The 21,332-nt window shown below is 45.6% G+C and overlaps 1 protein-coding gene across 2 annotated transcripts in view; it reads left to right on the top strand.

Annotated features, from left to right (window-relative positions):
* The window catches only part of MAPRE3 (microtubule associated protein RP/EB family member 3), a 53,824-nt gene that overhangs the window by 29,851 nt on the left and 2,641 nt on the right, over positions 1-21,332 (top strand). The window contains exons 2-4 of one of the 2 annotated variants that reach the window (XM_041755335.1): positions 19,251-19,378; positions 20,057-20,202; positions 20,826-20,982. In XM_041755335.1, coding sequence (XP_041611269.1) covers positions 19,258-19,378; positions 20,057-20,202; positions 20,826-20,982 — 424 coding nt within the window. In that variant the 5' untranslated portion in view covers positions 19,251-19,257. Of the gene's footprint in view, positions 1-19,250; positions 19,379-20,056; positions 20,203-20,825; positions 21,028-21,332 lie in introns of both variants that reach the window. The other variant, XM_041755334.1, reaches the window with a different exon arrangement.

Raw genomic sequence — 21,332 nt, 5'->3', positions numbered from 1 at the left:
GTCACAGGAAGTTTAATGAGGGGCAGTGGAAGACACTGAAACAGGGGTTGGTTTATCAGTAGTCTGTAAAGAAGTAGACATAAAGCCTGTAAAATGGGGCCAGTGAGACCTCCCCAAGTTGTGAAGAGCAGATGAGATCAACAAAATGCACAGGAGGGGCAGGTGCATGCCAGGGGCTCAGTCAGTGGTGGCCCCTTCCCCAGCCTCTGTCAGCTCCACAAAGATAACTCATGTGAAGCTCCTATCCATCTAAAAGCCTTCTGTACTTTGCATACTCCATTGCAAATCCTTATGTCTTCTGCCACATGTCTTCCTTCCATTTGGTTTTTAAGATCCAAGTGCAGAACCTCATGTGTATTTCTTTTGAATGGTTTAGCCTCTTGCCATAACCTGTCACAGCAGTTTGGGATCCTGACTCCATCAGCCAGCCATTTTTCCAACCTACTAATCTTTCTACCAATCCTCAGTTATTGATTCATAAAAATAAAGGTTTCACAAGACCTTAATTTTTGAGATGCAAGTAACACATTTCCACTCATTTATATGGATGGCTGATTTTACACATAAGTGTGTGTGTCTGCATCATATCCAAATAATAAAACATGTACTTCACAGTATCAGACAAATGTTCACCAGAAGTATACTGTGACCAAAGCACAGGTACAGGGCTGTGGAGGCCTATCATGTTCCTGTTATGCCATGGCCAGAGGAGACAGGAGGAGGAATGGAAAAAGGAACGAGGGAAGAAGAAAGAGGAAGGAGAAGAGTGAAAGATTTTAAAGCAGTGAGGGAAGAGAGGAAGGACAAAGTATAAAGATGAAGTACAAAGAAAAATACCTAACCCTTTGTTGTACTTTGTAATGTATGAAGTGCTTTCAGATAGGTTATCTTAATTGATTCTGCAAAGAAGCTTATGAGAAAGCAAAAAATGAGAGACAGAGGGGAGATGGGAAGCAAGGCCCACAGTGGAGAGGAGAGATGAGCTGAGAAGAGCTCAGAGCCCCTCATGGCCTCCTGGGCATCCCAGAGGATGCGCCCTGCCTGGTGAGAAGCTAGCGCAGACCTTTTAAAACCAGACAAACTAGCATGAAGGTATTGAACCACCACTTCAAAGAAGTCTGAACCGCCCAGATGAAAAGCAACAGAAACCTTTAAGTGGTTATTTTGGCAACTTTTGTCAAGAACTTTTGACTGCCTGACCACAGCTTTCCTCCATACTTCTCTCCCCTGTTTTTTAAAAATATTTTTTTAATAATTTTTTTTAATTTTTATTTATTTATGATAGGCACACAGTGAGAGAGAGAGAGACAGAGACACAGGCAGAGGGAGAAGCAGGCTCCATGCACCGGGAGCCCGACGTGGGATTCGATCCCGGGTCTCCAGGATCGCGCCTTGGGCCAAAGGCAGGCGCTAAACCACTGCGCCACCCAGGGATCCCTTTAAAAATTTTTTTTTTTTTGAGTTTTTTCCTTGTCACAAAAGCCATATACGTTCATTGTAAAATAATTTAGGAAGTCCAGATAAACCTGAAGAAGAAAATAAAAATCCCCTATGACCTTACTGTCAGGTAAAAACCACAATGGTTATTTTCTTTTAAGATTTTATATATTTATGGGGGGGGGGGGGGAGAGAGAGAGAAACATAAGGGGGGAGGGGCAGAAGGAGAAGCAGGCTCCCTGCCTACCAGGGAGCCAGAAGAGACTCAATCCCAGGACTCTGGGATCATGAGCTGAGCCAAAGGCAGATGCTTAACTGACTGAGCCACCCAGGCGCTGCACAATGGTTGTTTTAGAACATATCCTCACATTATTCTTCTAAGCCTATTGGTATATTTCTGCTCCATAAAACCGCCCACTTAATATATTGTAAACATCTTTCCATGTTTTTATCAGTTGGGATATGTTTTGATACAAGTAAACTCGGAGGACAACTAGCACTGTTGATTAACAGCACAAACCCCAATCCAAACTAACAGTGGCTTAAACAAATAATAGGGGCATTTTTCTCACATGACAGGAGTCTGAAAGTGGAGGTACAGGCTGGTAGAATGGCTCAAGGACATCATCAAGGACACTCCACCTCCTTAGCCTGTCGAGTGTTACCTCATGTTTCAAGGTGGCTGAGCTGTAAGAGAAGCTGGGAAGCAAATATTTCATGTTTCTCATCCCTCTGTTGGACAAGAGTGCAGGGAATAGTTGCTGAGTTAGCCAGCCAGCGGTGCCAGAGTCATTACATATTCTCCTGCAGCATGCTCTCTTAAGCAGCTACGTAGTTTAGATGTACGATGATTTATTTAACTGTTCATTATTGTTGATCATTTCGGATGTTCCCAGTTTTTCATTATAAATATGCTTATATCTAAAGTTTTACATGTACCCATAATTACTGCTTTAGTACAAAAGTCCTAGAAGTTGAAATAAGGTCAAAGAATATACAAAATGTAAAGGCTTTTAATATCTTTTTTTAAATGAAATTGCCCTCCAGAAAGACTACTAAATTACACTCTTACCACCCGTGTCTAAAAGAGTACATTTCCCTGGACTCTCAACAATGGGTTTCTGTTTGTTCATCAAGCTATTATCCTATGACCATTGTGTGGATTTAACTTTGAGCTAGCCCTGACCAGATTCTGAAGTGCCCAGCAGCCTATGGGGGCCCAGAGCAGGGACCCTGAGAGCTTTAGCCAGCTCCCCATCCTTCTCCATTGCTGCCTGGACATGTGGGTTTGCAAGGTGTCCTGCACTCCCAGGCTTCCAGTGCAGGCCCTCATCTTGATAGGCATTGCCAGGGACTCGTGATGTCTCTGGTGAGCATATACCTCACTCATCTGTCTCTTTTTTGAAAGTCCTTTCTGCTACTATGAAGTCATCATCTGGTCCCAACTTAGTCCTAAGTCAACACCATCCTGGCTTACTTGGAATTGAGGTGCACCTGGTATCTGGCCTCTTTTTAAACAGCCCTCCTATATCCTCACACATCACTCTTACCTGATGTACCTCAAGTAGGGTAGCCTCACAGGCCTACTTCATAATCTGGAACTGAGAGAAGGTTGAGAATACAGTATCAGTAGGTTCAGGAGGCATTTTCATCATATTAAGCTGCTTTTGTGACAAGCCGCAACTTTCTAGGGAGGTGGTCAAAAGAGTAAATTATCTGAGACATCATTACCCTTTGAAACAGTTTTTGACTAGTCAGCAGTTGGCTACTATGAACAGTCCTACTCATTAAACAAGGAGCTATCCATGTATGAGAGAAGAATCATCTGGCCTGATCATCTCTGTACAGAGTAGATGCTTCAATATTCATGTGTATAGACATATGTTCACATGTGGATAAATGACCAAATGATGAATCCAAGCAACCCTCATGCTCAGTGCAGGAACATCTCAGTACCACACTATGACTCCTCTAAAATAAAAAAAAAGAAAATGCCAGAATTCTGGTTCCAGAAAGGAAATGATAAGGATTCTATTTTGGTGGTCCTAGGACCTTACCCTGACCTTTGGAGAGGTGACACCTAAAATGTGAGAAGCACTATCTGAAGGAAACAGTTATCTGAGAGCCTTCCATATAGCGCACAGTTCGGAGCTACTGTCAGTTATTACCACCACAAGAGAAAAGAAAGGAAAAGAAACTAAAATTTATGAAGCACCTATTATTACAAATCCAGCTAAAGTCAGGATCATGATACCCGGGCCAGTCACTGCTAAAGGCCCCTCCCTTTTCCTGATTATAGAATGCTGCCTCATAAGATACCTACTATAATATAGATCCCACTCACAACTTACTCTATCTAATAGTAGAAAAGTCTCTAATCTCCTCTCCCTACCAAATTCCATTGTTACTGGCTCTATGTCAAAGACTTAAAAATTCTGTCAGAATTGCATTACCAACCTCTCACCAATAGCTCTAACTATAAAAGTTCTGTGTGAGTGCCCCACATAGGTTAGCCTCAATCTTCATGATAAGGCAGCAACATAACTACGTAAAAATCATTGGTAAATTTAAACATTATTCCTATTTCATGCCAGCCACTTACACTTCTTCCATGAATTGTCTGTTCGGAGCATTGTGTTTTGGGTGCCCATAAGCCATACACATAGTGATATCCAAAAGGCATTTCTATTTCATAAGAAGAAACCGAGGCCTAGAGACGCCAGCCTTTGCCCAGAGCCCAGAAGATTATGAAAGGCAGGGCTGTAGCTAGGTTCTTTGGAGTCTTTTGATGTATACATGCTGCCTGACTACATGTGGCTAAACATGCCAATATATTTCTTAGGAAATACACCATAAGGCTACCTAGTTTGGTGGTGCAGTTAAAGTGTGCTTTCTTAATTCTCTATTTCTCCCACTTTTGCAGAATCTTAGGAAACCCTAAGTCATTTTCCCTTTCTTAACCTCTTTCCCCAAAGTATGAGGCAAAAATATGAGGGGCACATATATTAGGTAATATCTAGCTTTCTCTTGGTTCCCTGGTGATATGCATTTTCTCTCATTGTTACCAAACTTCCACTTTTTCCAAATCAAAATACATTTTAGCATAAGTGCAGTATAGCAACAAAATTTTCTTTCATTTTATAATTTCCTTAAGTGAATCTTCAAAACCTTCATATAAGGACATAGTCTAATATCTCATGCTCAGAATAAATTACATGGAATATCAGGCATTTACTAAAAAAGTAACTATGTCTGGGGCCAGGAAAAATGCATTCCAGGACCCTAGATCTTCAGTAAAGGTGTGAATAATGAGAATTTACTATCAAAAATCTCCAGATGTTTGTTAAACCACATGGATGACTTATGGGTTCCTCAAACTTTACAGCCCAAAGAGTTCACAGACAAATACTTTTATGTGGGTAATAAATGTAGAAATAATGTTCTCCTTCAATAGTAAAGCAATGCTTTTTAAAAGAACAAAAAAAAAGTTTTTTATTAGATCAACACATTTTTTTTAGATCAACACATTTTAAAAAATAATAATATTCCATGTTGGTGACAGTGTATTGAAATGAGTTCTCAAGCTTCTGGAAGAAAAATCAAAGGTAACCATCTTTTTGGAAAGCTGTTAGGCTTTAAAAGATGCTACTCCCCTTGACATAGTAATTCCCTCCCCACAGGATAGTATTACATTTAGACAAAACTAGATTGTTCACAGATATGAATTCTAGCCCTATCTCATTATCAGAAATGTTCACCTACTGAAGATTGATTTAATAAAGCATGGAATATTATGCCCCATTAATGATGACGTTTTGTAATACCCTTCGGTATTCTTCACAGTATTCGTGTATGGTCTCACTTCATCCTCAAACCTGCTCCTCTGTACTTCTCTTAATCCTTCCAGTGCTGCAGCAAGAAACTGTGGGGTTCTCCTTGACCTCTCTCTTTCACATCCCACAGCTGGCCTGCAGCAGTTTGTCAGTTCCACCTTCAGTAAGATTTGCCCTACTTTCCAGGCCTCTTGTAAAGCATGAACTGAAAAGGTTTGAGGAGAAAAGAAAGCAACCCTGATTTCCCTTGAGTAGCTAGGGTTTTAGTTCTTAAATCGAGGCTCAGTTTTTCTCCTTCTTGAATTATCTAACGATCTCTTTTTCCTACCACAGAAACCATTCGCCTCATTGAAAACATGACATCTAGAAATAGGGTAGCAGGATTCAAAGTATTACCACAATGAATAGAAAAATCTGTAAGGGAGAAAATAATAAGATTTCACTAGTGGTAAGCCTACTTACTGAGAAGTGTGGTGTATTTTTAGTGAACTACAAATACTGTACACCGTGAAGGGCCATCAGATATAAAGGAGGCCCTAGAACCAAGTGTGCAGAAACCTCCACTAGCCTAGATGCTGGGCTGTTGCCCTTAGGACAGGTGAGTAGGCTTTGCCACAGGAGAAGAGACACGGCAGTAGACTGTTGATGTCTGATGATTCCCATGAGGTTGAGTCATAACACCAAAGGTTTGTCGAGACCTCACATGTACAAATAGGTAGAGAAGGTTATGATAATTAGGTAAGCCCAGAGTGGGAAGATGTTGAAGGGCTAATTTAATCCACAAAAGGCCTCTTCATGTTTAGATTCCTAAGGAAGAGAACTGCATACTGAGAACTTGGTTATAAATGTGATGATTTAGAAATGTTGGAAAGTTGTGGCTGGCCTATAGTCTGTCGAAAGTATAGAATTTACCTCCTTGGGATAAATCATGTCCTGGGCAATGAACTTTACTTTAGCCAAATTGTAACTTCTCTTTTAAAACATTGTGCCCTTTCTGAAAGAAGACAGGAATCAGTAGATCCCTGGAATCAGTCTTAGAGTTTAGGTGTCTTTAGAGCACAACACAAGGTCATCCACATAAACAATCATGTGGAACTTTAAGGTCCTTGAGTTTGTGGTTGAGGATCTGTGAAAAGTAGGTGCTACCTCAGAAAATCTTTAGAGCATAACAGTCCAGGTATATTGTTGATTTTTCCAGAAGAAGGCAAGCAAATGTTGACTCTTTCGGTCTAAAGGAACACTAAAGAAAGCAGAACATATATCTGCAACTGTAATATATACAGCTTTGTGAGGCACTAAAGATAAAAGAGTATTTGGTTCTGGGGGCACCTGGGGGCTCAGTCGGTTAAGCATCCCACTCTTGATTTCAGCTCAGGTCATGATCTCAGGTCCTGAGATTGAGCCTACATCAGGCTCTGCACTCAGCGTAGAGTCTGCTTGTCCCTCTCCCTCTGCTCCTCCCTCCACACACACAGTCTCTCTGTCTCTCTCTCTGTGTGTCTCTCTCACAAATAAATAAAATCTTTAAAAAGAGAGTATTTGGTTCGGGTCAGGGAATAACTATTCTGTTTATGGCCCAGTAAATCCATATCCTCACCCACTGAGTTTTTTGACTGAAGCATAGGAGTGTTACAAGAACTGCTCAAGGTCTGATGAGTCCTTTCTGTATTATGCTTTTAACTATTTTAGTCCTCCTTTAGCTTTAAGAAGGTATTGTGCAAGTTTGGGTAGAACTTCAGACAGGGCATTCTGGACCTTAATGGATTCAGCCCCAATAATCCTGCAAACAATTGAATGTTTGAAACTTTGTCCCCTTTTTGTTCTAAAGCACTCTCAACTTTGTTCATATCGAAGGTTCCCCAAATTGACCACTATAATGCTAAATTATCCTTGATAAAATTGTGCCATAATGAAATAAGTTCACAAATTTGGGTTACAGAATGCATGTAAGAAGCAAGAAATTGGCCTACAGGGGCAGACTTGGCTTTAGATCGAGCAAACCCATAGTTTGGGAAACAGTCAGTCCAAAGAGTTTGCTTGTACACCTGTGTCTCAGTCTCTTCCTCGAACCTAATGCCCGGGCCTCCCAGCTACAAATCCCAACCAGCTTTGTGGTTCCAGAGGACAGAAAAACAGAGAGAGAGAGAGCTCTCCCAGAGCCAGACCTTCATAGACAAAGCAAGAAAAGACTGATGAAAGTTCTCATAGGGTTTTTTGTAATCACCAAAAACTGGAAATACCCAGATATCCTTCAATGGGTGAATGGATAAACTGTGGTATATCCATATTTGTACCATTGCTTGGAAAATACTACTCAGCAGCAAAAAAGGACTCTTGATCCATGCAGCAACTTGGATAGAACCCAAAGGCATCATGCTGAGGGGGAGAAAAACTCATCTCAAAAGATTACTATATAATTCTATTTATATAGCATTCTTAAAATTATAGCAATAGAAAACAGATCTATGCTTGCCAGGGTTTGGAGTTGGGGACCAAGTGTGGCAACAGAGAGGCCACACAGGGGAGTTTCCCCGAAGTTATAGAACAATTTTGCATCCTAGTAGGGTTGTAATTACATGAATCTACACATGTGGTGAAATTTCACAGACTGTACACCGAAAAAAAAAAAAGTGCATGTAAAAACTGATTAAATAATGGGGGAATCCCTGGGTGGCTCAGTGGTTTAGCCTGGGCCTGCATTTGGCCCAGGACATGATCTTGGAGTCCCGGGATCAAGTCCCACATCGGGCTCCCTGCATGGAGCCTGCTTCTCCCTCTGCCTGTGTCTCTGCCTCTCTCTCTGTGTCTCTCATGAATAAATAAATAAATCCAAATAACATCTGTAGCTTAGTTAATAATGTACCAATGTCAACTTCCCAGCCTTCACAATTATTATGTAAGATGTTATTGGGGAAGCTGGATATGGATACATGGGAATTCTTTGTCCTATTTTGCAATTGTGAGTCTAAAATTATTTCAAAATAGTTTCCAAAAATTTACAGGGCACTGATTTCTGCAAACAGCACTTGGGGATCTCGTCAGTTTTTACTGAGAAAATTATATAAAATAAAGCCTCAAAAATTATAAATTTAATGCAGTTTCTAATCACTGTAATTTCATTTACTGTAATTTTGATTGGGAAATTACACTCAGTTTTTTAACTATAGTATTGTTATAAATATTTTTGTATTGTTACAAATATATTATATCCAGGAGGGGGAAAAAATCCCTTGCTGGGTTTCCCCCAGGATGAAATACCCCCTCTAAACCTCTTTACAGAGCTCCTGGTGTGTAACTTCTGTCTACCTTTTTAACCTTATCTCCTGCTCCCAGCATGCATTCTGGGGTGAACTATTTGTAATTTTCTCTCTCTTCCCAGTCCATTCTTCTCTCCTCTTAACTCTCTGTTTGATTACCTTCTCCTTCAAGACCCACATCAAACTATGCTTCCTCTACAAAGCCTTCCCTGGCCCAGGAAGCAGGATTGCTCCAACAGCATGCCTTCCTTCGTGTGGGTTGTAGCATGTAAAGCCCTTTGGTTATTTGTTCACTGGCCTAGCTCGGACCCTGGTCCGTGAACACCCAGAGCTGGTCCCATTCCTTCCTATAGGCCCTGCACCTGGGTTTAGTGCTAGAACATACACTCCATAAATGGCGATAAGCAAGTGAGTGAATCAGAGGCTCTGGAAAGTCCTTAGTAATAAATTTTGTGCATTCCATCCTGCCTCAATAGAGTGCTTTTCAACAAGATTTTAAAGATCAAAGGGGGTTCTGAATTAGCTATAGTTAAACGGAATGGCAAATGAATACTTAAAATATTTTCCAAACGTTCAATTCGGTTAAGACTTTATTATTATATTTAAATTTTTTCCCATTCTTTCTTTTCATTCATGACACAGTGTTGTAAGAAGCTTTAGAAAGACCGTGAGGGGGGCAGCCCCGGTGGCGCAGCAGTTTAGCGCCGCCTGCAGCCCGGGGCATGATCCTGGAGACCCTGGATCGGTCTCACGTCTGGCTCTCTGCGTGGGGCCTGCTTCTCCCTCTGCCTGTGTCTCTGCCTCTTTCTCTCTCTCTGCATCTCTATGAATAAATAAATAAAATCTTTAAAAAAAAGAAAAGAAAAGAAAAAGACCGTGAGGAAAAAAAAAAGAAAGACCGTGAGGTTGTGCTTGTGAGCCTCCTTGGACAGCTACCATCTAGGACTTAAGAACAGGATATGGTTTCTGAAGGAGGATGGGCAGGTTGGCGAAGATGAAGAGCACAAGTCTATGTTAAATCTTATATATACCATTTCCAGCTTTCACTAAGAGCAGCACAGTGTCCCCGCCTTGCAGGCAAGTCACTTGCTACTCCACCCCACTTGCTGTGGCAGCAGACACAAATGCCCTGGATGATAGACTCCTGATTTTTCCCGCTCAGCATCCTCATGGGCAAATAACCTGGGACTCCGTAACTGTCTTCAGGTGTAACTTCTGTTTCCAGCTTCCAGCAAGATGATTCAGACTTTCGTCATGTCTTCTTGCACAATCTAATGACCATTTCTCCATCAGAGGTCTGGAAACTTCATTAAACAGGGCAGATAACCCTTCCTTGAAACCAGTCCCACCCTTGGCTCCTGACACATCACCTATGTCTCCTATCTCCTCTCTTGATCACATCCCCTAAGATTCCTCTAAGATTCAATCACTGGTCTTCGGCCCATTTTAAAAAATAAAAGTAACAACAAACTTACTTCTCACGGCTCTAATTTCCCATTTTCTCTTCACTTCTTTTTGATATCGTGTCATCTTTAAAGGCCCAAGTTAGGTGCCACCCTCCCCCAGAAATCATCTGACTGCGCCCACACTCATCCTTTGCACTCTCTTGGAGCATTTAACCGCCAAATGTACTTTCACAGTTGAGCACTTCATATGTTTTGGTTTGTGGGATCTCTTATTGTTTTATGAATTACTCTTACTTTTTCAGTCAAACAAAGGCTCCTTAAGGACAAGATCCTTGTCTTTAAATGATCCTGTGCCCTTATGGTGCCTCACACAGTGTTTAGCACCATATGTCAGCAGGCTGTAAATCCTTGGTGACTGAAACTAAGACACTGTTGCTGGGGCATGTGGAAGGCTCAATGGTTGAGTGTCTGCCTTTGGATCAGGCCGTGGTCCTGGAGTCCTGGGATCGAGTCCCACACTGGGTTCCCCACAGGGAGCCTGCTTCTCTCTCCGCCTTTGTCTCTGCCTCTCTTTCTATGTCTCTCATGAATAAATAAATAAAATCTTTAAAAAGACAGTGTTGCAGTAGCTTGGAAAAAGAAACACAAAGAAGAAATTTCTTTTCCCTTCTTTCAATGCTCAGGGGCCCAAATCAGAGCAAGGTGTCGCACACTGGGGCTGTGCAAGATCAAATAGCTTTTCCTGCCAGTGTGGTGGCATAGTCAGAGCATAGGCTTTAGGTAGGCTCATGCTCTGGTCTTGCCAGTGCTTGAGCTTGAGCTTGAGCAAGTCACTTGAACCCAGAGCCTTTATTTCCTCATATTCAAAATTGAGAGAATTACTAAGGCTTTTTGGAGATGAAGGCTATAATCCATAAGAGTGTCATTTGTGGTGGGAATTTCAGGAACCTTGGTAGACCAGGGTTTGAAAGCTGTTTGAAAGAAGGCAGGCCTTCTCATAACTCTCTAGTGCATATCCCACTGAGAGGCCCATTGTCTCCTATAGGACAGGCAGCTAGAGTCTAGGGGACCTGAAGAGTGATGGTCTGCATGAGAAAACAGAAAACCCAACACCGACGCATGTCAAGTTTGTTGTAGACTTTCTGGTGGCAAGGCTAGAGGATGAAATGAGCAGTCTGTCAAAAAGGCAAGGAAGTGAAGCTGGAAGATTCTGAGAGGGATTGGCTGCGGGGCAGGAGGAGGTATGAGAGCAGAGGAGGGCTGAGCTTGGGATTGAGGCAAAGTAGCTAAACAACTGGTCAGATCCATTTGTTCCAGAGGTAGGGAGAACATGCCACTTGGCCAATGACAAGGGCAAGCCACACGGCCTAAAGAAGGAAGATAAAATGACATGGCTTATATGTGTCCTCTGTGTCCTCTGAGACACAGACCTGCTTTTGAAGCATGAAGGATCATTAAGGAAACATCAGGCACACGAGGGCTGCAGAAACAAATGTTCTCCCCTTAACACATTACAGCAGCCTCTGCAGCCCTGCTCCCTGTTCTGTCCTCAGGCTAGCCACTGAGGGGCCAGCAGTCCACCCCTCCAGAGTAGGCCAGGGAGAGGGAGGCTGAACAGCAGCTACGAGGCATATGACAGCATTACCCAGACCAGCCTGGAGAAGCCTCTTTAAGAGTTGAGATCATTGTTCAGTACAATGTGTCCTAGTAGCTGGTACCTCAGCAGGGTTCAGGACCTTAGAGAATAGCCACATGACCTAAAAGTATTATAAGAACAGAACCCTGGAAAAGCTCCAGTCCCTACCAGAACCAACACCATCCAGATCTCTGGCCCAATGTGCTGGAGTGGGCATGAGCTCGTCCCCACCAGCCCTGGAACTATGCCACCTACACCCTCTTTACCTTTGACTAATTCAGCTTTGAGAGGCTGAGCCTCCCTATGAGTCAGGTCCTTGTCCCCCGCCCCCCCCCCATGAGAGAAGGTGATTGGCTGGGTCTGCCAGGGCTTTGTGACCCGCCTGCAGAGCCCCTCCACCCCCTCAGAACCCTCCATGCTTGCCTGCATGTATTGCCTCCATGCAACCCCAGAATAACCTGGATGTGTGACCCAGGGGGACAAGGGGTAGCGATTTTGCAGATTTTTCCAGACAGATGACTTCAGCCCCCCTGGGCCTGGGCAGGAAGGGTTAGCCCAGTGACAATGGGCATAGTCCCACATCAGGAGCGGGAAACGTTTTGGCAGACTCCTCAGAGTTGTCCTCTGATCTCACAGCATCTGTTCCAGTTCTCCTGGCCGGTAGGATGGCATCTACAAAGCCCAATAGATGGGAAATCCAGAGCTGGGGAGGGATTGTGGTCAGAGGCCCAGCTGCGGGAAGCCCAGATGGCTGTCCCCAGACAGAAAGGGGAACATTCTGTGGTCTGTCCCCCATCCTGGACTTGCCTTTCTTGGGCTCGGAGATCTGAAGCTGGATATGTGTTGGGTACCTGCCTTCTCAAACCCCCTTGGATTCTCACTGTCTGCCCCAGTGACACTGAAAATGTATGATATGCTAGGCTCTGCACAGCACTTGGTATCTGTGGTTCACTTAATCCTCATAAAGGCTCTATGAAGTGGGAACTGTCCCCATTTTATAGATGAGGAAACTGAGGCCTGAAGCCAAGCTGCTAGGAGATGTTAGGGCCAGGATTTGAATCCAATTGTGCTGACTGGAGATCAGTATTCTTAACATAGCACCTTTTTAGAGGCTGCTGAAGACATGCCCAGTACCCTGCAGAAGTGGAAGACCTGGTAGTCTTTCATAGCCATGCTGGACAGAGGGCAGAGTCCTGGGAACTGCAGGGAGTTCTCCTAGGGACCAAAGAACTGGAGACCCCTTAATTATCTTTAAGATATACTTGTGGAAGATAGATTCCCACTGAAGACCTGAAAACAAAAAGCCAAAATCAGATTTAGGCTCATGATACCATTATTAAATACTGGAATTTGTGTGAGCTTTCAGAGTTATACAGACTTATTTATGATTTAAGAATATAAATCCCTAGACTTAATGTAGTCCTAGGTATCTGGGAAGGAAGTGGATGGTTTCTAGAAACTCTTCTGACCATGAGATATTAAGATTTAGTCTTGACCACTTTCAAGGCCTTAGGCAACAGAATGACAGCAACTCTGCCTCTCCTGATGAGAACTATAACCACCTTTCCCATAGCCAGTAAATGCACCCTGAACCTTATGGTCCTAGCACAGGAAGTGATTTAGCAAAATCACCAGATTACACCTCCTCAACTTGTCTATCCCATGACTCCAAACCTGGTAGCCCGAGTCAAGGTTCTGAAGAGCAGGCTTTTCCCAAGGCCACATTCTCAGTCTGATCCTGGAACAGGATCTTCAGCTGACTCAGGTGTCACTCCAAGTGACATGCCACAAATCCAGTCAGGGACTGTTTCTCTTGAGGGTTACTATGTGCCAAAGATGATGGTAGGAACAAAGGGATAGGAAAGACCCCGCTATGGTAGCTTCTGGAACAGAGGCTGACCCCTTGTGTGGTTGCCTACCATTGTCTCAGAAGAGGGAAAGCAACCCTTGGTAATGGGTGTGTTAACTTAAAGAGTTTTCTCAGACTGTTTCTCTGCTATAATTGAAGGCAGTTGGGCTATGTAGGGCTGGATGCTTGGGTAAATGCTTTATATATCTTTGTCCCCAGAAGCTGGTCCACTTTGCGTCTAGGTCTGAGTTAACACCCGGTACAAAAAGTCATCAGAAGTTGGATCAGTTGATGAGTTTAATGTGTGGTTTTGAGGAATAGGGAGGGTAGTATAGTTCAGTCCAGATTCTTAGACCTAACGTTCCAGGCCATTCCATCTGGTCCAGCTCTTATAGGATGTCCAGGTCAGGACTAAGCACCCCCTGTGCCCTGATACCATGAACTTTTGACAAAAACAGGCTTCCTCTTTGGAGGGCCACATCAAAGGTAGGGGCTCTTTTTCTAAATTGATCTAGGGAGAAATTTGGGGACCAGGGAAATGTTTAAGAGAAGGCTTTGTTCAGGACCTGGGTGCCACCTGCTGGCCATAATTTAGTTGTATTTACAGAGCCAAATCTAGGAAAGGATAATGAAATCTTGCTCAGTAGGTTAAGTGTCTGCCTGCCCTCAACTCAGGTCTTAATCCCAGGGTCCTGGAATGGAACCCCTCATTGGGCTCCTCAGTGAGGAGCCTGCTTCTCCCACTCCCCCTGCTTGTGTACTCTCACTCTTTCTCTGTCAAATAGATAAATCTTGCTTTTCAAAAAAAAAAAAAAGATGAGATAAGGGAGCCAGAAGATTGTTTCTTTGTGTCTCACTAGCAAGTGTGACAGAAAATCTTTGCAGCGACCCGTGGGTGCCTTAGAGGAGTCCTCCTGAGCTAAAATGGACCCAACCAAGGCAGAGAGTAGCCAGTCCTGAGTGGAGATAATGGCTCTGTTCCTAATATCAGCCTGCCACCCATACTCACCCTACCCTCCCACCTCACTCCACCCCATCCTCACCCATTTTCCAAAAAGCCCAATAAGAGGTAACAACATGATTGTTGTCCTGAAAGGAGACATTCTTTCCCCAACTTCCTTCTTATATGCCCTGTTGCCACTTTGGGGAACCCTAGATTCAGAGTGATCAAAGGTGTGGAAAATGCCCCCCATCGTGAGGCACAGACAGAACTGGGAATTTCCAGCCCATCTGAGAAGACTTTGGCATTTTTAAAATACCTGTGTAGCTCCTGGTGACTCTTAGAACCGTGATGGCAAGGTCTTTAGTTGTATTCTGGAAGGAAAACTGGAAATTTTTCCTATGCATCAAGGAAGAAGATGGCTAACACTTCCCCCCCAGGGAGGTAGTAAAACATGTCAACATCCCAGCCTATGCCACTGCAGTGTAGGCCAGTCAGTCCCAGGCACCCACCTATGTCAGGTGAGGACGGTATTCTAATACCATGCACCAGAATCACCTGGAGTGTATGTGTGGGTGTGGGTGTCAGTGTGTGTGTGTGTGTGTGTGTGTAACCATATATAGTTGAGCCTTGAGCACTACAGGTTTGAACTACATAGGTCCCCTTATATGTAGATTTTTTTTTTGAGAAATACAATACGGTACTGAAATTGTATTTTCTCTTCCTTGTGATTTTCTTAATAACATTTTCTTTTCTCTAGCTTACTTTACTGTAAGAATACATATATAATACATATGACATGCAAAATATATGTTGATCAACTGTTTATGTCATCAGTAAGGCTTTTGGTGAACAGTAGACTATTAAGTTTTGGAGGGAGTCAAAAATTATACACAGGGATCCCTGGGTGGTGCAGCGGTTTGGCGCCTGCCTTTGGCCCAGGGCGCGATCCTGGAGACCCGGGATCGAGTCCCACGTCGGGCTCCCGGTGCATGGAGCCTGCTTCTCCCTCTGCCTGTGTCTCTGCCTCTCTCTCTCTCTCTCTCTCTCTGTGCGACTATCATAAATAAATAAAAATTAAAAAAAAATTATACACAGATTTTCAACTATGCAGGGGATCAGTTCCCCTAACCCTGTATTGTTCAAGGGTCAACTGTATATAATACACTACATATGTTATATGTTATATATAAACACATACTAATAAATTTTATATGTAGTACCTTATATATAGTTATACACATAATATATAATATAGTTCTGTATAATATGTATATAGTTATACATACACACACACATGCACTTGGGCTTTACTCTGGCCTACTAGAAAATCTCTGCCCAAAAGTCTGATGTGCTTTTCTAGTAAAGAAAGTGAACCATCACCTGTTCAGTCCTGTGGAATCCCAAGAAGATGCTTTCAGGATGGAAGAACCTTGAAGCTAAAATGATTTCAGTGAAAACCTGAAGGACTAATGTTGAGCTGGAGCAATGCCTCTGCTTTTATCAATAATCAATCCTTGAAACTCATATACACGAAACAGAAAAAAAAATCCCTAAAATGACTCAGAACTCCCAGGGCCAACCTAAGACCCCCTCCCCCTTTACCTTCCAGAACCAGTCCTGACTGACTCAGACCCTCTGAAACCTAGCAGAATGCAAAGCCATAGCCCTCCCCTGCTAACCCCAAATCACCCTGCTCCCAGAGGCCTCAGGGAGAAATAATCCTCCTCCTAGCTCATGGAAGGATACTGTTGGATACACCCCAACAGTATCCATAATAGCTTGTCCCCTCTGCACTCGGCTCCAGCAGGACTGTGCAAGCCCCCTAGGGTCTGGCAGGGTCTGACCACTCCTATAGGGGCCAGTCAAGCACATTTCTAACTCTACATGCTCTCCTTTCTGACTTCCGGTCACACCTACTGTTTTCACCACACACTTTGGGGGTATTTGGTTCTACGATTCTCCTTTGTGTTTGTCTTCCCAGTAAGACTACAAACACCCTAAGGACAGGGGCAAATCTTTCCTATTTCTCACTAACTAAATACTCATCAAAATAAATTGTACTTTTCTCCACCTCATCCATTCTGTCTCTTTGTCAAGTTTGGTGTCCATCTATTCCCACTGGCTTACCAATGTTACTTGAGGTGAGTTTCCTAGAAACTCCTAAACCCTGTCTCTGCAATTATGAAAAATTGAGAGAGAAACACTCTTGTTTTGTCCTTCATTGCCCAGGGGAAGGGAGGCCAGGCAGGCCAAAAAGCCAACAGAAACAAAAATTACCATCTTGGGAGCTTCTGAGGACTCAGAAGCTAGGAATTCCAGAGATTTCCGAGGGTAATTTTGAGGGAGTCTCCTTGCACTGAGTCTCCTCTTACACATGGCTTTGAGCCCAGTGCCCTGTATTGTGACCCTTGTTCTCACCACAGGATTTGTTTAGATGCCTGTCCCCCTGGCAGTAGGAGCTTTGACGCCAGGAATGGGGTTTCCAGGCCTGTCACAGGCAAGGTACTCAGCCAATTTTATGAATGATGCTTCTTCATGTGCCTCTCCTCTTTCTGATCATCTCTCATCACCTCTGGCCTGGCCTCCTCCTCCCCCTCAAACTTTCATCTTGGGCATCATTTCCTCCAGACACTGTCTCTCAACCCCGTGCATGGAGACATGCCCTGCCCCTCTCTGTTCCTATAGCACCCTGAGCATGCTCAGTCACAGCCTGTCAGTTCTCTTGAAATCACTTATAGGTCTGTCCCTTCCACCTAATGTAAGCCCCTCAAGGGCCAGGCTATGTTTCTCAGAAGCTCCCAAGACAATAATATTTGTTTCTCTCTCAATTTTTCTCAAAAAGTGAAGTTACATGCACATCTAATGAGGTTCCACTATGTATCCTTGGGGTCGAGGGTGCAGGGGAGCACAGCCTGATGAATGCCAACCAAGCCTCCTCTCTAAAGCGGCTTCACCAATTTGCACCTGCAGACTCTTTGGGCATCTTGGGTAGGTGCAGATTCTGACTCAGTAGGTCTGGGGTGGGACTGAAGAATTGGAATTTCTAGCAAGCTAAAGCACATACAGCACCACTGCTGCTGCTCCAGGGACCAGAGTTTAAAAACCATGGGGAAAAAAAATTAAAAATAAAAACCATGGGAGCAGAGAATGAGTGGATTTCGGGGAGGGGGCAGCAATCCAGACAGCTGCTGGTGGCTCCTAACTTGGGGAGCAAAGTGAGAGGGCTGGAGAGGTGGGGCCCATTTAGGAGTTTGATAAGTGGTGAGGAGGGTCACATGATAAGGGCAGATGCCTACAGGCACAGGGGATGGTCTAGGCATATTTTTCCTTCACAGAGACACTTTGTGTATTAAACCTAGGGAAATATTATTCACTCCGGAAATAAGCACTCTCAGAATTCTCAGAATACACTGTCCTTTTGTCTATTTTCTATTTCTCGACTTCTGATAAAGACCTAGTTACAAGATACATTTCCCTCCTAACAGTGCAAGTCAGTGATAAACAGCAGCTGACACTTGGCCTCCCTGTGCCTCTGGGGGCAGGGTAAGGAGGCACTCACACCTGCTGGCCAGAAGGGGGCGCCTCTACCCAGATCCTGCCATGGTTGCTGCGAGGAAACAAAAGGCCCAGGGTTGCCAAAAGAAGCCAGAAACCTCAAGTCATTTGTGTGAAATGTCCTCACGTTAAAATATTGGGCACTAATTCAAAAATGTTTCCAACACTGTGAGTGCTGAGCAGTTCGCATCTGCAAGGCAAATTCAGCCAGTGGGTGTCTCGTTCATGACTGCTCTGTATAGTGGTGTGGCTCAGGCTGCTTTTCTGTAGCTTTTGCTGGCAGCAGTGGAGGGGGGGGGGGGGCGCTAGGAGAGAGGCTGGAGGCTGGGAGGCCTATAGGAGGTTACTGCTGGCCTTGGCCTTGGCCAGAGAGCCTGCATGCAAACCCCCCAGGCAGCAGGAGAGGTAGGAAGAGCAGGCTTACTAAGAAGGCAGAGCTACAAGACACAATGACTGATTGGATCGGAGGGTGGTGGGAAGCAGCCCCCAGGTTCCTAAGTGTGTGACTGAGTGACTGTTGCTCATGTCCACTGGGATAATGAAGACAAGAGCAGAAGCCTGGATTGAGGGGAGGTTCTAGATAAGCAGAATGTAGGTGCCTAGGGGTCAACCAGCAGGCCACCTGCCACAGAAATACAGGGTTGGAAGTCAAAGGAGAGACAAAGGTTACTCATCTTTCTAAAACACAAATCTGGTCAGGTTACCGCCTGCTTAAAATCTTCTCATGGCTTCTTCCTGTTGTCTGAACAGAAAGTCTGGCCTCCTCTTGGAAAACAAAGCCCTTTGCAGGCTGTCCCTGCCAACCTCACTGTACCACACCCCAACACAAAAACTTGCTCCCCGGGCCTGCTGAACAACTCAGAGTCCCAGAATCAGCCATGCCTTTGTCTTCACTAGTCCCTGGGCCCGCGGTACCCTTCTACCCCGTCCCTTGTACATTTGGAAAACTCTGAGCTCTCCCAGACTCCAGCTGTCTCTGCCCCGAAGTCTTCACTGACCTTGTCAAGCTGAAGAGATCACTCCTGCCTTTATGCTGCCTATAAGGGCATGTGCTTTTACTGCCCTCTCACCCGCCCGGTAAGGGTTTGCCTGTCTGTAAACTCCTCGAAGGCAGAGACCACATCTTACCGCGCCACCAGTTCCTCAGCACACGGCTGGCATAGAGTGACCACTCGGGAAATGCCTGAAGTTTTCCAGGAGGCAAGACTGCAAAGGGGGTCTAGAGGAAGATGCTTTCCACCTCCCCAGGGTTTCTCTGGCTCCTTCTCTCCCTACAGTTAAAGAACAGCACAAGGCCCCCAGGTGTTGACCGTGCCTGTCTTCCTTCTCTGCAGCTGGGGAATGGCCGTCAATGTGTACTCCACATCCGTGACCAGTGAAAATCTGAGTCGCCATGATATGCTTGCATGGGTCAATGACTCCCTGCACCTCAACTATACCAAGATAGAACAGCTCTGTTCAGGTAGGAGCCTGGGAGTGGGGAGAGTGGACCCTGCTGAAGGGGAGGGGAGGGAAGAGGATGGCAGGGGGGAGGCCAAACGGCCACAGCAGAAAATGCAGTTTGTAATTAGGATTGAGGAGAGCTGCGGAGCCCTTAACCAGTCAGAGCATTTGGAGGTAAAGGAAATGAGGGTCTCGTGGCATAGAAAGACTCAGAGGCAGAGAGGAAGAGAGGCTCAGGGAAGGGCTGTGGGACAGGAGGGGCAGTGGGGTATCCAGAGCTGGGACAGGCAGTGAAGCTAGAGGGCAACAGCACAAGGTCCAGTGTAGCCACTCTGAGCCCAAACCTCAGCTCTCCTGGCAGTGCCACCCTGGGCACGTCACTAGGCCTCAGTTTTCCCATCCATAAAATGGAGATCCTGTGGCCTCTCAAACTAGGGTTGTTGGTAGGATGGAACGCCATATATGCAGTGTGTGGTATGGTGCTGGTACGTGACCGCATCCATGGGGAGTGACTGCTCTTATTCCTGGAGAGCTGAGCTGGGGGCATCCTGGCTGTGTCTGTCCTACACGTAGGACAAGGAGAGAGGAGAGACTGGCTGGTTTGGGGGAGCGGGCCAGCAGAGGGCCTGGGAAGGGAAAGCAGGTGCCTGGCCAGAGGCGCCACCGGGCACCCCCAGGCAGCTGTGCTTCTCCACAGGGGCAGCCTACTGCCAATTCATGGACATGCTCTTCCCCGGCTGTGTGCACCTGAGGAAGGTGAAGTTCCAGGCCAAACTAGAACATGAATACATCCACAACTTCAAAGTGCTGCAAGCAGCTTTCAAGAAGATGGGTGTTGATAAAGTAGGTGCCTGCGCTCCGGGGGGCCCTGAGGAGCTCTGTGACCCTGGGGAAGAAGATGGTCCGCCAGCCGGGGCTGGGGGCTGCTGGGGTCATTCCAGCTCTCATGCCTCTCTCCACCCACCTTCCTTCCAGAGGGAATGTCCCCCTAGCTCAAAGCATGGTACAAAACCCCACACTTGACATCCCCTCCTGACTACCTTCCTGCCCCTTCCTTCTCTCTAGACCCTATCCGTCTCAGAACCTAAGGCTCAGTCCACCACTTCTATTAAGTTCCTTCTCTGTAGGGCCTGAGAAAAGTCTCCTGGCTCACTCTACTGCCTCAGCGGCCTGTAGGCCCTGGTGCCAGCAGCTCCCACCCCCCATGCACACAGCAGCACCAAGGGACACCTCCTCCCTCGGCCTCCTGTACCTGGAGGAGATGGCTGTCTCTGGATCCCGGGCCCAGGCCCCAACCAGCTGTCCACACGCTCTGGTGCCCCGGGAGGGGGCCCCCTCCTGTGGAGAAGGCGGAAGATGTGGCAGCCCAGGGGCTGGCTTTCCTGAGAGCAGTGGCCCTCTCACAGAGGAAGGCAGCCCTACAGCAGCAGGTGGCTAAAGTTCTCTGCTTGTGTGGTCTATTTCAGATAATTCCCGTAGAGAAATTAGTGAAAGGAAAGTTCCAAGATAATTTTGAGTTTATTCAGTGGTTTAAGAAATTCTTTGACGCAAACTATGATGGAAAGGATTACAACCCTCTGCTGGCGCGGCAGGGCCAGGACGTAGCACCACCTCCTAACCCAGGTGATCAGATCTTCAACAAATCCAAGAAACTCATTGGCACAGCAGGTAACGTGCCCGAGCCGGGGGAGGGAGTATGGGGGGCCGGGCCGGCAGGGCTCCACAGCCAGGAGCACCTCCTGGGCCACCGGCCCGGCCCTGCCAGCCTAGAGGAGACTGTTATCACGGAGTTCAGATGACGCCGCCTGCTGCCCGCCTAGACCAGGGGGAGTCACAGTAGGGAGGACAAGGCTGCCAAGATGGCTACAGACGGAGACACCGGCACCAGCCGTGGGGGCAGTGGCGGTGGGAGGCCCAGAGCACTTGCTTTGGTAGTGTGAGCTAACTTGTGTGCCTCGAGACGACGGGGAGGC

The sequence above is a fragment of the Vulpes lagopus genome, chromosome 5 (genome assembly GCF_018345385.1).
Source record: "Vulpes lagopus strain Blue_001 chromosome 5, ASM1834538v1, whole genome shotgun sequence".
Classification (NCBI taxonomy): domain Eukaryota; kingdom Metazoa; phylum Chordata; class Mammalia; order Carnivora; family Canidae; genus Vulpes; species Vulpes lagopus.
The sequence above is the reverse complement of the archived record's forward strand: the minus strand, read 5'-3'. Positions and strand labels throughout refer to the sequence as shown.